Here is a 14,127-nt window from a genome sequence, read left to right on the forward strand (position 1 = left end):
AATGATTGATGACTACCAGGGAAGGGAGACCCCGCTGAGTGATTCTCACATGTCACATAATTGGCACAGTGATCGCCCCTTCCTTTCTCCTACCATTATTGAGTTACTACCCTGACCCAGAATGTAAGTCAGACAACTGTACAGAGCTAACAAATGATTGTACTCCGACAGTCATTAGCAGCTAATTGCCGGACTATCAACCGCTGGGTGATCCCGGGATACACATCCTACAAATCCTGCACTGTACTAGTAGAATATGATCATATCATGTACAAATATTACAAAAAATACTTTCACGCAAGACTTTCACATAAGACCATGTTCACACAACAGAATTTGGATCACAGTTTTAGGCTTCAAAAGCCAACCCCCCAAAACTGCCTATTTATTTCTACAGTAGTCCCATCTCTGTATTGTAAAATTTCATTAAAAGTTTCTTTACAACTGTTTCCAATGAAAAGTTAGAAAAAGTTGAATTCCAATATGTATTTATTGCTCACCAAATGTGAGGAGCATTGATCAGTAAGGGTCCAACAGAAAAAGACTTGGGGAATTAGTGGAAAGTTTTGTTTTAGTGATCAGAGCCAGGCAGCTGCTGCAAAGGCAGGTACAATTATGGGATCTATCAATAGAATCAATGGGATCTATCTTGAGAAGGACATAATTTTGCACAATTTTGTTCAATTTTGGGCACTAGTGTATAAAAAGGACATTGTAGAACTTGAACAGATTATTGGGGGAATTCAGCTTAGAAAAAAAAGACATCCAAGGGGAGACATCATTACAACATCGGAATGGGCAATACAAAGATCTATCCAAAGATCTTTTTATACAATGACAAGGGGCATCCTCTACACCTAGAGGAGAGGCAGTTCTACCATCACCATAGACAGGGGGCATCCTCTACACCTAGAGGAGAGGAGGTTCTACCATCCCCATAGTCAGGGGGCATCCTCTATACCTAGAGGAGGTACTACCATCACCATAGACAGGGGCATCCTCTACACCTAGAGGAGAGGAGGTTCTACCATCACCATAGACAGGGGGCATCCTCTACACCTAGAGGAGAGGAGGATCTACCATCACCATAGACAGGGGGCATCCTCTACACCTAGAGGAGAGGAGGTTCTACCATCACCATAGACAGGGGGCATCCTCTACACCAAGAGGAGAGGCAGTTCTACCATCACCATAGACAGGGGGCATCCTCTACACCTAGAGGAGAGGCGGTTCTACCATCACCATAGACAGGGGGCATCCTCTACACCTAGAGGAGAGGAGGTTCTACCATCACCATAGACAGGGGGCATCCTCTACACCTAGAGGAGAGGAGGTTCTACCATCACCATAGACAGGGGGCATCCTCTACACCTAGAGGAGAGGAGGTTCTACCATCACCATAGACAGGGGGCATCCTCTACACCTAGAGGAGAGGCGGTTCTACTATCACCATAGACAGGGGGCATCCTCTACACCTAGAGGAGAGGAGGTTCTACCATCACCATAGACAGGGGGCATCCTCTACACCTAGAGGAGAGGAGGTTCTACCATCACCATAGACAGATTTATTAGTACCACTGCTAATGGTTTAAAACACTAGCAAAGCTCACCCTGAGCTGGTGCCCGGTATTTACAGTTAATACCTACCATTACCAGTGGTAGGTTTCCTTTAAGAGCATTGAGACTGTGGAAGTCTCTTCTACAGGAGATTGCAACGACTGATACTTTGTACAAGAGGCCTGGATGTCTTTTTTGAGAACAAAAGTTTTAAAGGTTATAAGAACAAAACTTTTAATTAATTTGATGTAGATGCAGGCATCAGTCTTAAATGTGTTTTTTTTGCCCTGCTGTGGATTAACACTCTAGGATTTATAGGTTGGACTTATACTTGGACCTATGACTTTTTTCAACCTATACACTATGACATCATTGCCCCCGGTGTTGAAGAGATCTCAGCATTCAGACAAGGACTAGAATGAATAGCAGTACTCGGTATAGTTACTCAGCCGCATGCACTTGAATGAGACCTGTAAAGTAATAATATATATACCTCCAACAATATATAGAAAATAAGTTATCATAGGAAAGGGCAAAAAAAGGTTTAAAAAAAAAGTCAAATACTTGGGCAAATAGAGAGCAGAAACAAAAGTATTCATATTCAGCTATCAAAGACTGATCTTCAATAGGTTTGATCCACAAACCAACTGTATCCAAGCAACAAGTAAAAAATAGATAAAAACAAAAATAAAAACTAACAGGTAGAACATAAAATCTCCAATGCAAAAGGCAAACAACAGGTTGTAGACAAAGACACAAATGATGCTCTGCGGTCAAGGACATGAGAAATCTCACACTACTTACGGGTCGAAAACTTAGCAGAAGGTTTCATGTGAAATCTAACCCAATACTGCCATCTGTGGTCTGTACACGGAGAACCAGCCTCCGAGAAGCTACAAGCAAGGGATCAACTTACACAAGTGATGAGGTTATGGCCACCCACGAGAAGGGGATACTATGTACATACCATGTTCCTAAATTTTAAAATCTGTTGTTATTAGTTAATCTGGGAAAGAAAAAGGCAAAAACTTAAGAGACCTCTTTTAGGCAAGAGTCAAGGGGGTTGTCCCCTTTTTTATAAAAAAAAAAAAAAAAAAATAATATACATATATATACACACACACATATATGAAAATGAGAAAAATGGCGCTCCAAAAATGTTAAACAAAAACATCCTTGACACCCCTTTTAAAGCTTGTTGGACGAGTAGCATTAGATGATTTTGTTACTGAATTTCCATATGTGCACAACCACTGTCCCAGTGGATTCTATAGGGAGCGCACAGAGACATGCCCTATAGTCCAGTGGATTGTAAAGGGAGCGCACAGACACATGCCCTATAGCAGTGGTGGCGAACCTATGGCACGGGTGCCAAAAGCAGCACTCCAAGCTCTTTCTGTGGGCACCCGGGCCATCTCCCCGGCACACAAGACAGGACTCAAAGAATTTTCCTGCAGTTCCAAGCAACTTAAAAGATGCTGCTTTCAGTGATATTTTAAAGTGATATTTACTTGGTTACTTGGACTGTAGGAAGAGGCAGAATATGTAGCAGGGCCAAATTATTTTGGAGGACCTCCTGCTGGCCCCATGATTCTCTGTGTACAGAGGGACACTGGAAAGAAGCTACAATTATGCAAATTTTCCCTACTTCTACACGTGTTTGTGTCCTCAACAGACCAACATGATTGAACGTTGTTGAAGAACATGGAGCAATAAGTTACAGCTTTAATTTTTGGCTGGCACCTCGCAATAAATGAGGGGGGTTTGGGGTTGCAGTTTGGGCACTCAGTGGCTAAAAGGTTTGCCATCACTGCCCTATAGTCCAGTGGATTGTAACAGGAGCGCACAGAGACATGCCCTATAGTCCAGTGGATTGTAACGGGAGCGCACAGAGACATGCCCTATAGTCCAGTGGATTGTAACGGGAGCGCACAGAGACATGCCCTATAGTCCAGTGGATTGTAACAGGAGTGCACAGACACATGCCCTATAGTCCAGTGGATTGTAACGGGAGCGCACAGACACATGCCCTATAGTCCAGTGGATTGTAACAGGAGTGCACAGACACATGCCCTATAGTCCAGTGGATTGTAACGTGAGTGCACAGAGACATGCCCTATAGCAGTGATGGCAAACCTTTTAGAGGCCGAGTGCCCAAACTACAACAAAAACCCGCTTATTTATTGCAAAGTGCCAACATAGAAATTTAATTTGTGATTTATACTCCTTTCTCTGTCGCAGTTTTCATTGATACCAGCACCCTGAGGACACCAATAAAGCAGAAAATAGTCCCAGGTAGAGCTGTCACTTTAAAATAGCTCTGTGCACAGCAAGTCCTGGGCTGTCTGGGACTGCAGGAAGATACCTGGACTCATCTCTGGTGATGCCCTGAGTGCCCACAGAAAGGTCTCCGAGTGCCACCTCGGGCACCAGTGCCATAGGTTCGCCACCACTGCCCTATAGTCTAGTGGATTGTATAGGGAGCGCACAGACACATGCCCTATAGTCTAGTGGATTGTAACAGGAGTGCACAGACACATGCCCTATAGTCCAGTGGATTGTAACGGGAGTGCACAGAGACATGCCCTATAGTCCAGTGGATTCTATAGGGAGCGCACAGAGACATGCCCTATAGTCCAGTGGATTGTAACGGGAGTGCACAGACACATGCCCTATAGTCCAGTGGATTGTAACGGGAGCGCACAGAGACATGCCCTATAGTCCAGTGGATTGTAACGGGAGCGCACAGACACATGCCCTATAGTCCAGTGGATTGTAACGGGAGCGCACAGAGACATGCCCTATAGTCCAGTGGATTGTAACGGGAGCGCACAGACACATGCCCTATAGTCCAGTGGATTGTAACGGGAGCGCACAGACACATGCCCTATAGTCCAGTGGATTGTAACGGGAGCGCACAGACACATGCCCTATAGTCCAGTGGATTGTAACGGGAGCGCACAGACACATGCCCTATAGTCCAGTGGATTGTAACGGGAGCGCACAGACACATGCCCTATAGTCCAGTGGATTGTAACGGGAGCACACAGACACATGCCCTATAGTCCAGTGGATTGTAACGGGAGCGCACAGACACATGCCCTATAGTCCAGTGGATTGTAACGGGAGCGCACAGACACATGCCCTATAGTCCAGTGGATTGTAACGGGAGCGCACAGACACATGCCCTATAGTCCAGTGGATTGTAACGGGAGCGCACAGACACATGCCCTATAGTCCAGTGGATTGTAACGGGAGCGCACAGACACATGCCCTATAGTCCAGTGGATTGTAACGGGAGCGCACAGACACATGCCCTATAGTCCAGTGGATTGTAACGGGAGCGCACAGACACATGCCCTATAGTCCAGTGGATTGTAACGGGAGTGCACAGACACATGTCCTATAGTCCAGTGGATTCTATAGGGAGCGCACAGAGACATGCCCTATAGTCCAGTGGATTGTATAGGGAGCCCACAGAGACATGCCCTATAGTCCAGTGGATTGTATAGGGAGCGCACAGAGACATGCCCTATAGTCCAGTGGATTCTATAGGGAGCGCACAGAGACATGCCCTATAGTCCAGTGGATTATAAAGGGAGCTCACAGAGACATGCCCTATAGTCCAGTGGATTATAAAGGGAGCGCACAGAGACATGCCCTATAGTCCAGTGGATTCTATAGGGAGCACACAGAGACATGCCCTATAGTCCAGTGGATTATAAAGGGAGCGCACAGAGACATGCCCTATAGTCCAGTGGATTCTATAGGGAGCACATAGACACATGCCCTATAATCCAGTGGATTCTATAGGGAGCACACAGAGACATGCCCTATAGTCCAGTGGATTCTATAGGGAGCACACAGAGACATGCCCTATAGTCCAGTGGATTATAAAGGGAGCACACAGAGACATGCCCTATAGTCCAGTGGATTATAAAGGGAGCGCACAGAGACATGCCCTATAGTCCAGTGGATTATAAAGAGAGCGCACAGAGACATGCCCTATAGTCCAGTGGATTCTATAGGGAGCACACAGAGACATGCCATATAGTCCAGTGGATTCTATAGGGAGCGCACAGAGACATGCCCTATAGTCTAGTGGATTCTGGCCAAATGCTGCTTGGAGTATGGGGCACTTTGGTGAAAATCGGGTAAGAAAGCCTGTCAGAAGATTTTGACCCAGATGATCAAAAGCCACCATGTGATTGTATCCTTTGGCTAACTTTGGCAGAATAGACCCAAACAGTAATTCGACAGATGTTCTGACAGCTTCAGGTACCAGTCCACAGGGCAGTTCTGTTAGATTTGGGAAAGAAATGCACTTTATTAGTAAAGTTTTGACTTCAAACTGAGCAATTCCAGCTCGTAATTAGCCTTTACGTATTTTCCTTGAATTTTATGAATGAAATTACCATTAGAGCAAATATCTCAGCACATTCAGAAATATGACTGGTGGACAATTATCAACAATTGGATAAGGCAAGAGAGAAAGCAATATTTTGTGACGCCTGCGGGGACAACACATGGCCATAGGATGCTCCCTGCAGGCAAAGGATGTTCTGAAAGGAAAAAACCACAGATCTCTCTTTTGCTTCAGCGTCCTGGGGGGAAACAGCAGGACTGAGCCCCCTGATAAGGTGATTATTTCATTAAGCCTTCAGAGGTGGAAGAGGGTCCTGCTTATCAGCAGCCATTAGCATAATGAACCACAGAACAGCTGTTTTCCCAAATTTAATTGCATGTTAATTGCTGTATAATGTAGATTTTGCACATTCGTACACGGCATATAGAGAGGGTTATACCAAACCCCGAGCAGACATGATGCCAGACTGACTATTTCATTTGGCTTCTTGCTTCATTTAATTCCACTTTTTGTTCTATTTTTCATATATCAGGTTGAAAGGGAACCAGTCACCAGCTTTTACCCCATTAAACTGCCCGCCCCCCGAGGTAATGTATAAAATGTCCTGTTTTAGGTTTTATTCTACCCATTTAGCCATTAGAAAAAAAAAATCTTCTCCAAAGTCATGTGATAATAAGCAGAGAAGAGTCATATTTTCCTGAGATGTGTCAAGTCTAGAGGCTGCAGGGGGAGTGTAATTTCTGATGCCTCCATCTACGGTTCTATATTACCTACAAACATGCTGCTGGTGTCACTTTAAAGATGAAAATCTCATATTTTAGACCCTATTAGGCTTGTGGTTCTGTGATTCACAGAACAAGCAGTTAAATTCATAGTTGTAAATGAGAGCTGCAGATAAAAATCAATTCTCTAGCTTTTTTTTTTTCAAATATTCTGTAACTCAAAGAAAACAAGACTGGTGACATCTGAAAGATGAGATTCTAATCTATAGTATGACACCTAATAATTATTTTTTCTAGGTGCTATAGAACCGGCAAAGGGGGCATTTGAAATGACAATTCCACTGAAGCCTCTAAAAGTGAATTTTCTCAGGCAAAGATTTCACATAAAAGAAGGAATTCTGGAAAGGACATTTCAAACCCTAGCGGCTAGCTTAATGGGGTAAAACCTGCTGACAGGTTTCCTTTAAATTCTAACTTTACATGGAAACCATCAACAAGCTTGGGGAAGGGACACCCACAATTACGTATCAGGGAGGGCTACAAAAACAATTACTGGTAGTTTGATTTTTAACTAAATCTGTTTTTAATCACCTTAAATTAAGGAAATCTACCATCACAATGAAACATGATAAACCAGGGACACCGAACAATACCCGATGTATGGGTCATAAGTAAAGAATATAAATAGACAAGGGGGCGTTCCCTCATTATACACCATACAGATAGACAGGAAAGAAATTTGACACCGCACGGGTGTGCATTATTGCTCATCACCTAAAAAAACAGTAGGCCTGAACCTGTCTTAATGGTCTACTTGACAAGAATCCTGTGGGCTATATCACTCCGCCCCTTTTGCTTGTGCCTACTATTATTAGGTCACATGACCTGTGATGCCAAGCGCCACATGATCGGTCTGACGTGTGACTTTGTACCAACGTGCGCAGTTGGTGTGGCCTTAGCCTTGTTGGCGAATCAGGCAATTCAAGGGTAGGCAAGTAACTTTTGTTTGCAGAAGCCCTGTAAGTCTGGCATGCAGTCTTGGACATGTGACTAGCAGCGCCCATTGGGGACGTGGCCTACAGATGGGCTCTTAGATGGGCCCTTGTCCACCTAATAGGAAATCAACCACTCAAAAAACAAAAAATAGATAACTCACCTGTGCTCCTCTTCATCTTGATCCGTCACTAGTTTTGACAAACTGGGATAACCTAGGAAAGAATGCGCAAACTTTCTTTTCTAGGTGATCCTGGTGTGTCAAGACTGGTGACGGACAGCGCCGGGATCAGGATGGAGAGAAGCGGAGGTGAGTAATTGTAGGGTTTTTTTGTGTGCCCGTTTCAGAGTGATTGACACTCCAGTCCCTCTGAAGAATCGTACATGTGAAAAAACGTGTCATGAAAGTGTGTGTGTGTGGGGTATTACGCTATAGGGTCAGTCATGGAAATGCCCTTGTAAGGACGGGAGTTTTTAACGGGTGTAAGGGTCAGTTTTCCCACCTCACCCATATATATATATCGGGCTGTTACAGCACAACCTGCCAATCTTCTGCACCACGGTAAGGGATATTGTTACACCAATATGCATACAAAGTAAATTGGGGCATTGGTATCCCTGGTTAGAGACAGAGGCTCGGTTTGCTGCATTTTTAGTTTTAACTGGTTTCCGACTTTTGTATGGTAATTTTCTACATAAGTGGCACTCCTATTCACTCTTCGTGGTGCGGTTTTAATGCTACCTATTAAAGCTTTAGGCACCAGTACCACTCTATGTCTAGTTTGCTTTTCTCTCTGTAATTTTGAGTGAGGTACTTATAACTGGTTTTACATGGTATCAATGGAAGAAAACATCATCTCAAAATGCAAACACCGAATCCTCACCCAGCTCCGGACTCCAAATCCTGAAAAAGTCACAGGTGTCAAAACTTGGCAAAAATGCAATGCAAAGTGTTAGTTTTAAAAGGTACAATATTAAAAAAAAAAACTCTTTGATTTTACAGACCCAAAGAATGCTCCGACACTGGTCTTCAGGCAATGTTGAGGACCCCCAACTACTAACAGTCTAAGGTTGGGCAAATCTATCTCAGGCATTAGGCGCCGGATGTTTTATGCTCTTCGCACTCAGTCTCTCTCTCTCTCTTCAGCATTGACCTACACGTACACAATGCTTACACAGAAGAAACCGTAGAGATGCTTTTCCAACCACCACCAAATACTATGTATACACCATCCGAGCCAAATATGGAGCAGCCGCCAGGGGAACAGTGGCGTCGGCTGCAGAAGACTAATAGGATGGAGCGGTGAGCATGTAAGAAGTGCTCTGGGCGTCGTATAACAGACGGAGCCTGGATGGGCTCTGGTGACACCCCCAGCACTTCTGACTCATTTGCATATTTCTCAAAGTTGATTTTCTGCAGTAAAATGCCATAAAAAGGGAATACAATCACATATCCGGAATTAGCGTGCCTAGTGGAATAGAGCTTGGATGCTGGTTTATTAGGTGCAAATTTCAACCGTAGAATTCCTTTAATGACGCTCTTTCTGGACAGTTTTTGAATCTTTGGTTACAGGACGGGTGGACATTGCTTAGGATATCTCCCGGGGTGTCTGTCTCTGGCTCAAAACATCTTTACAGAACTTACCCAGGAAAGAGCAAGTCACTGGGGTCATTACACAAGATTCTGTGATCTCAATGATGAATCACATGTTTGTTTATATCTTGGCAGATAAGAAAACTTGTCCCTGGATACACAGACATCACTTCTGAGCTCCTCAGGTTAGAGAAAGCGAAGGTGACCATGCAGATGCCAGAACCTGATGCCCATCCAATGTTTTCGTTCAGTAGGATGAAAAACAGAGTGGGCATGTAGATCTTGGAAGGAAGTATGACAGCGGCCCACTATATATAGAAGGTAACTAAAATATCTATCTGGGCTGTTTAGGTAAATTAAAGGGATTGACACATTGCTGTTTGAAGGCATCAGTGGTGGCATATCAATAACGTGGAGGTCACCAGTGATGGCTCCAGCAGTGACCACTATGTAGCAGACGTTCCAGGACTGGAGATTACTGGCGAACCTGGGAACCTCCCAGACATAAATCGAATCAAGTTACAAAAGGAATATGCAACAAAAAAACAAGTTGAAATCTTAAAATCTTAGGGACAAAACCAGAAGCCACCATACACATTACAACAGCTTCACCTTAGTTCATCTACCACATAGGGGCCAAATTATTCCACTTTCCCAAGAGAAACCACATGTACCAGCAATCCCAGGTATTACATAAATCATTATCATTAAAGAGGCACTGCCCCCCAGAGGATGACATATCATTAAGATTATGTTATGACTTTATCAGAGGGTTTGGAACTTGGATGCCAAGAATGCTTATCCCAGGGCTAAGCATTGAAGGGAAATAGTGCTAGACTAGCGGTCCTTAAAGGGGTTGTCTGTTTAACAAGATAGGGATTTGATCACCAGACATGAGCTATGCTCTTTTACTTCTTAGATGCTGAATGTAGCAAGACACATTCTAGACCTGTCGCTCCACCAATTAAGGAGAATAGAAGCCCAGTTCTTGTAACTGGCTGAGGTCCGATTAGACATAAGGAAATGTTATCCCTTATCTTGGGGATAGAATATAAAAGTTAAATATGATTATTTTCAGGAATGATTGTTGTCCCTAAGGTCAGACTCCCAACATCATAAAGTTAACAGGAGGTAAATGTGTGCGAAAAGTAGGAGTCCACACCACAGGGTCCACCGCTATCACAAGAATGGAGACCCTTACTCCTGTATAAGGGATCCTGAGTCTTTCATATAAGCATCAGCGTGCATTCACATTGACTAATTTCTACACACAAGGGACTTATGGACCCATTTGTCTGTGATCACTGGGGGTCCTCAATGTTCAGCTGATGAGACACTTAGGGGAAATTTATCATACGCTGGGCAAAATTAGGCAAGGTCTGACCTGGCATATTGTTGCGTAAAAATTGGTGAACAAAAAATTGCAGGTTTTTCAAAATTACGTAGGCACAGAGTGGGAACGCCGGCTCTGCCGGCCACCGTGCCCCTACACGCCCACATGGCATGGAGGTGGCGTAGTCGCTTAATCACAAATTCTTGTCCTGTGCAAGCATTTGCGATTCCTTTACTGCTTAGAAGCAGTGATAAATCTCCTCCTTAATGTCCACTGAATGGAAAATGTATGTTGAAGAAAAGGCCATTATATATAGGTATACATATATATGACACATGATGATAGAATAGAAAAAAATCCTAATTTTAGGATTGATAATGATATAAATACTAGTTCTACATTTTTCATCTTGTACCCTAAAACCTACTTACACATCATATACAATAGATGGAGTATAGTACATATACATGCGTGTGTATACAGTCAGAGGATACACAAAGCACTAAACATCAATGTCAAGTATAAGAGAGAAAAATATAGAATAGATGAAGAGAATTTGACAGAAAAGATAAAATAAGTGCCGTTCCCTGGATTCTGGTGGGGGATGACGCCTGGTAACTCAGTCCCATTCAATTGCTTTAGCTAATTGCTCCAGAATTTCTCCAAGTTCAAAAGTTCACCTTTTACGACACCCACAAAGCTCTGCACACATTACCAATAAAAACATCCCCTTTACAAACAACCAGGGGAAAGTATCTCCAATAGAATAGGATATCCCCTGTGACAGGGTCCAGCAGGGCAGAACTGATGCAACTTTAGGGTTAGCAGAGGCAGTGACCTCATTATCAAGAGGACAGTCCTTTATACATGTATCCAATGCCAAATTATATCATCCACCGCAAGGATCAAACAAATCAGGAGACAGAGCAGGAATGTAGGGAACAAGATTGTTAAAAATAATAAGCAAATAAATAGGTATAAAATGTATGTGAAACTAATAAGAAATTACAAGAGAGATAGATAGATATCACAAAATGTAAATATTTTAACCTTTGTTTTCATCATTGTTTTTGCTTGTAGTTAGTAGTTTTAGCAGTAGAGGAATTTAATTACCGTAATCAATACATAAAAGTAAATAAAAAGGCAAGTAATTACGATCTACTATATTTTTTATCAGCATCTAAAAAGCATATTTTTAATGATATAGGCAACTACAAGGCGGTCCCCTACTTAAGAACACTCGACTTACATACGACCCCTAGTTACAAACGGACCTCTGGATACTGGTAATTTATTGTACTTTAGTCCTAGGCTACAATAATCAGCTGTAACAGTTATCACAGGTGTCTGTAATGAAGCTTTAGTGTTATTCCTGGTTCTTATGACAATCCAACATTTTTAAAATCCAATTGTCACAGAGACCAAAAAAAGTTATGACTGGGGTTACAATTATAAAATATACAGTTCCGACTTACATGCAAACTCAACTTAAGAACAAACCTACAGACCCTATCTTGTATGTAACCCGGGGACTGCCTTGTACATACAAATATGCCCATAAAGGTTATAGAATAATTGAACTGCACAGGTCAGAATTTTTAGCTTAAATAACTTTGTATATAAGTGTAGGTGTGACAAAAATGATTTCATACGTGTGTATAACGATAGGAACCGTTCAGAAGCTTTTCTTAAATTATTTATATATTATTTATTTATTATTCTACGATTTTTGAATATAAGAATGAAAAAAAGTGAACTTAATTATAATTAAAAAAATGATCTTATCATGCTGCAATGTTTTAATCTCACTATTCTTCAGTAGATATTTATAGTCAATATTTTATGCACATTTCTTTTCAATATATTTAGATAGTAGATAAATAGTAGATAAATATAGTAGATAAATATTAGATTGTAGATAGATAGTTGATGGATAGATAGTAGAAATGAGATGATAGATAGTAGATATGAGATAGTTACAGTCGATAGAATTTGCATGTTTTCACACCAAATTGTTATAAAAGACTATAAAAAAAAATATAAATCAAGGTAAAAAAATTAAATGAATTTAAACAAAATGGCCAATTCAGAAGAATCAGTCTTTACTAAACCCCCCAAAATGCAGTCAAACAAGGCATTTAGTGTTCACACATGTTAACTATTATCTGTACAGTAAGGAAACTTTTGGTAAATTACCATTTTTTTACCAATTTTTGGTAAATTATTACCATTATGTGGGATTCTGAAACTACATAGTTCTTGGCATAAATACATATCATATATCAAAAATACTTTGCGTTACCTACGACATATTCCTTTAAGAAAAAAAAAAAAAAAAATTTATATATATATACACCTACACTATAAAAAAGTTTGAATATTTGATACACAAAATAAAATAAATAAAAAAAAATGAAAGTACAAAAAAATAATATTACTATAAATCCACCACAAGTCAATGTCCGGGGTTCTAATGACAGATAAATATAGCAGAAAGTATATGTCCAAGTATCTCAACAAAATTAAACAAAAAATAGTTTCCAACAACAATTTCGATCCATCACATGATACTTCTACACTTTTCTAAACATACTATCCATCAGAGAAATACAAAACGCAGCGTCACCCTATGGAAAAAGGATGTCAAAGACCCTTTAATAAGCTCAGTTTTTTGACTCCATTGTGTAGGACACCCACGGACACTTCCAATTTTTGATGTATTTTTTTATCCCGTAGTGGGGCGTGGTTAAGGATGTGTTCAGATTAAAAGTGATATACACATGGCCATGCCACTTATTAATCATATGCCCTAGGAGCGCCAATAAAAAAGTAGTAATTTTAAGAAATTCTAAAAAGGATTGAACGGATATAAGACGACCACAACGTGTGCATAGAGAAAAAAAACATATAATAGTACAACAAAAATACATAAATATTTAGAAAAATAAACTTTCCCAATTAAATCTATAAATAGGAAAAGAAAATTCTAGAATTAAAACATAAGTTTTGATGACTAGTAACTTTTGCACCTGGGTGCCCCTAATTAGCCAGCAAGTGCCACAGAATTGTCACCCTGCTTCACCCCTCACCTCTGCCCTGCCTCCAACATCCTCCCCAAAATATCAGCATGCCCTGCGCTGCCCCCTGCACACCCACCAGTAGCTGGCAGCAGCCCGGCTCCACCATTGTCCACCTCCATGTCCCGCGGTGCGGCGGCTCCGGGGAACCTCGTTCAGCTGCAGCCGCTCAGCTGCTCCATCCTCTGGGTGCAGCCAGGCATCCCTGGCAGATGGGGGCGTGGTGCGGGGCAGTGACATCACCACGTCGGACGTGCGGCGCGCTAAGCCTCTTGGGAAATGTAGTTTAGCTTTTCGTTTGAGCCTGAGAGAAGATATTGGTAGTCACTGAACGAATAAAATACAATAAAATAACGTATTCTCCCTCACAAATAGAGTCTCAGTGTTATATAGGTCAATAAATAAAGAAGCAAGACTGCAGAAACTATTACATGTACAACAATATATATTACAAAACCGAAATAAAAGACATTTCATTTTAAATA

At 41.7% G+C, this 14,127-nt stretch overlaps 1 protein-coding gene across 1 annotated transcript in view; it reads right to left on the reverse strand.

The window, feature by feature from the left end:
• NR6A1 (nuclear receptor subfamily 6 group A member 1) overlaps positions 1-13,880 on the reverse strand; it is a 171,713-nt gene extending 157,833 nt beyond the window's left edge. Inside the window, exon 1 of the mRNA XM_072123385.1 lies at positions 13,722-13,880. Within this exon, the coding sequence (XP_071979486.1) occupies positions 13,722-13,764 (43 nt within the window). The 5' untranslated portion in view covers positions 13,765-13,880. The remainder of the gene's footprint in view (positions 1-13,721) is intronic.
• Positions 13,881-14,127: the final 247 nt, after the last annotated feature.

Source organism: Engystomops pustulosus, chromosome 9, assembly GCF_040894005.1.
Source record: "Engystomops pustulosus chromosome 9, aEngPut4.maternal, whole genome shotgun sequence".
Lineage (NCBI taxonomy): Eukaryota > Metazoa > Chordata > Amphibia > Anura > Leptodactylidae > Engystomops > Engystomops pustulosus.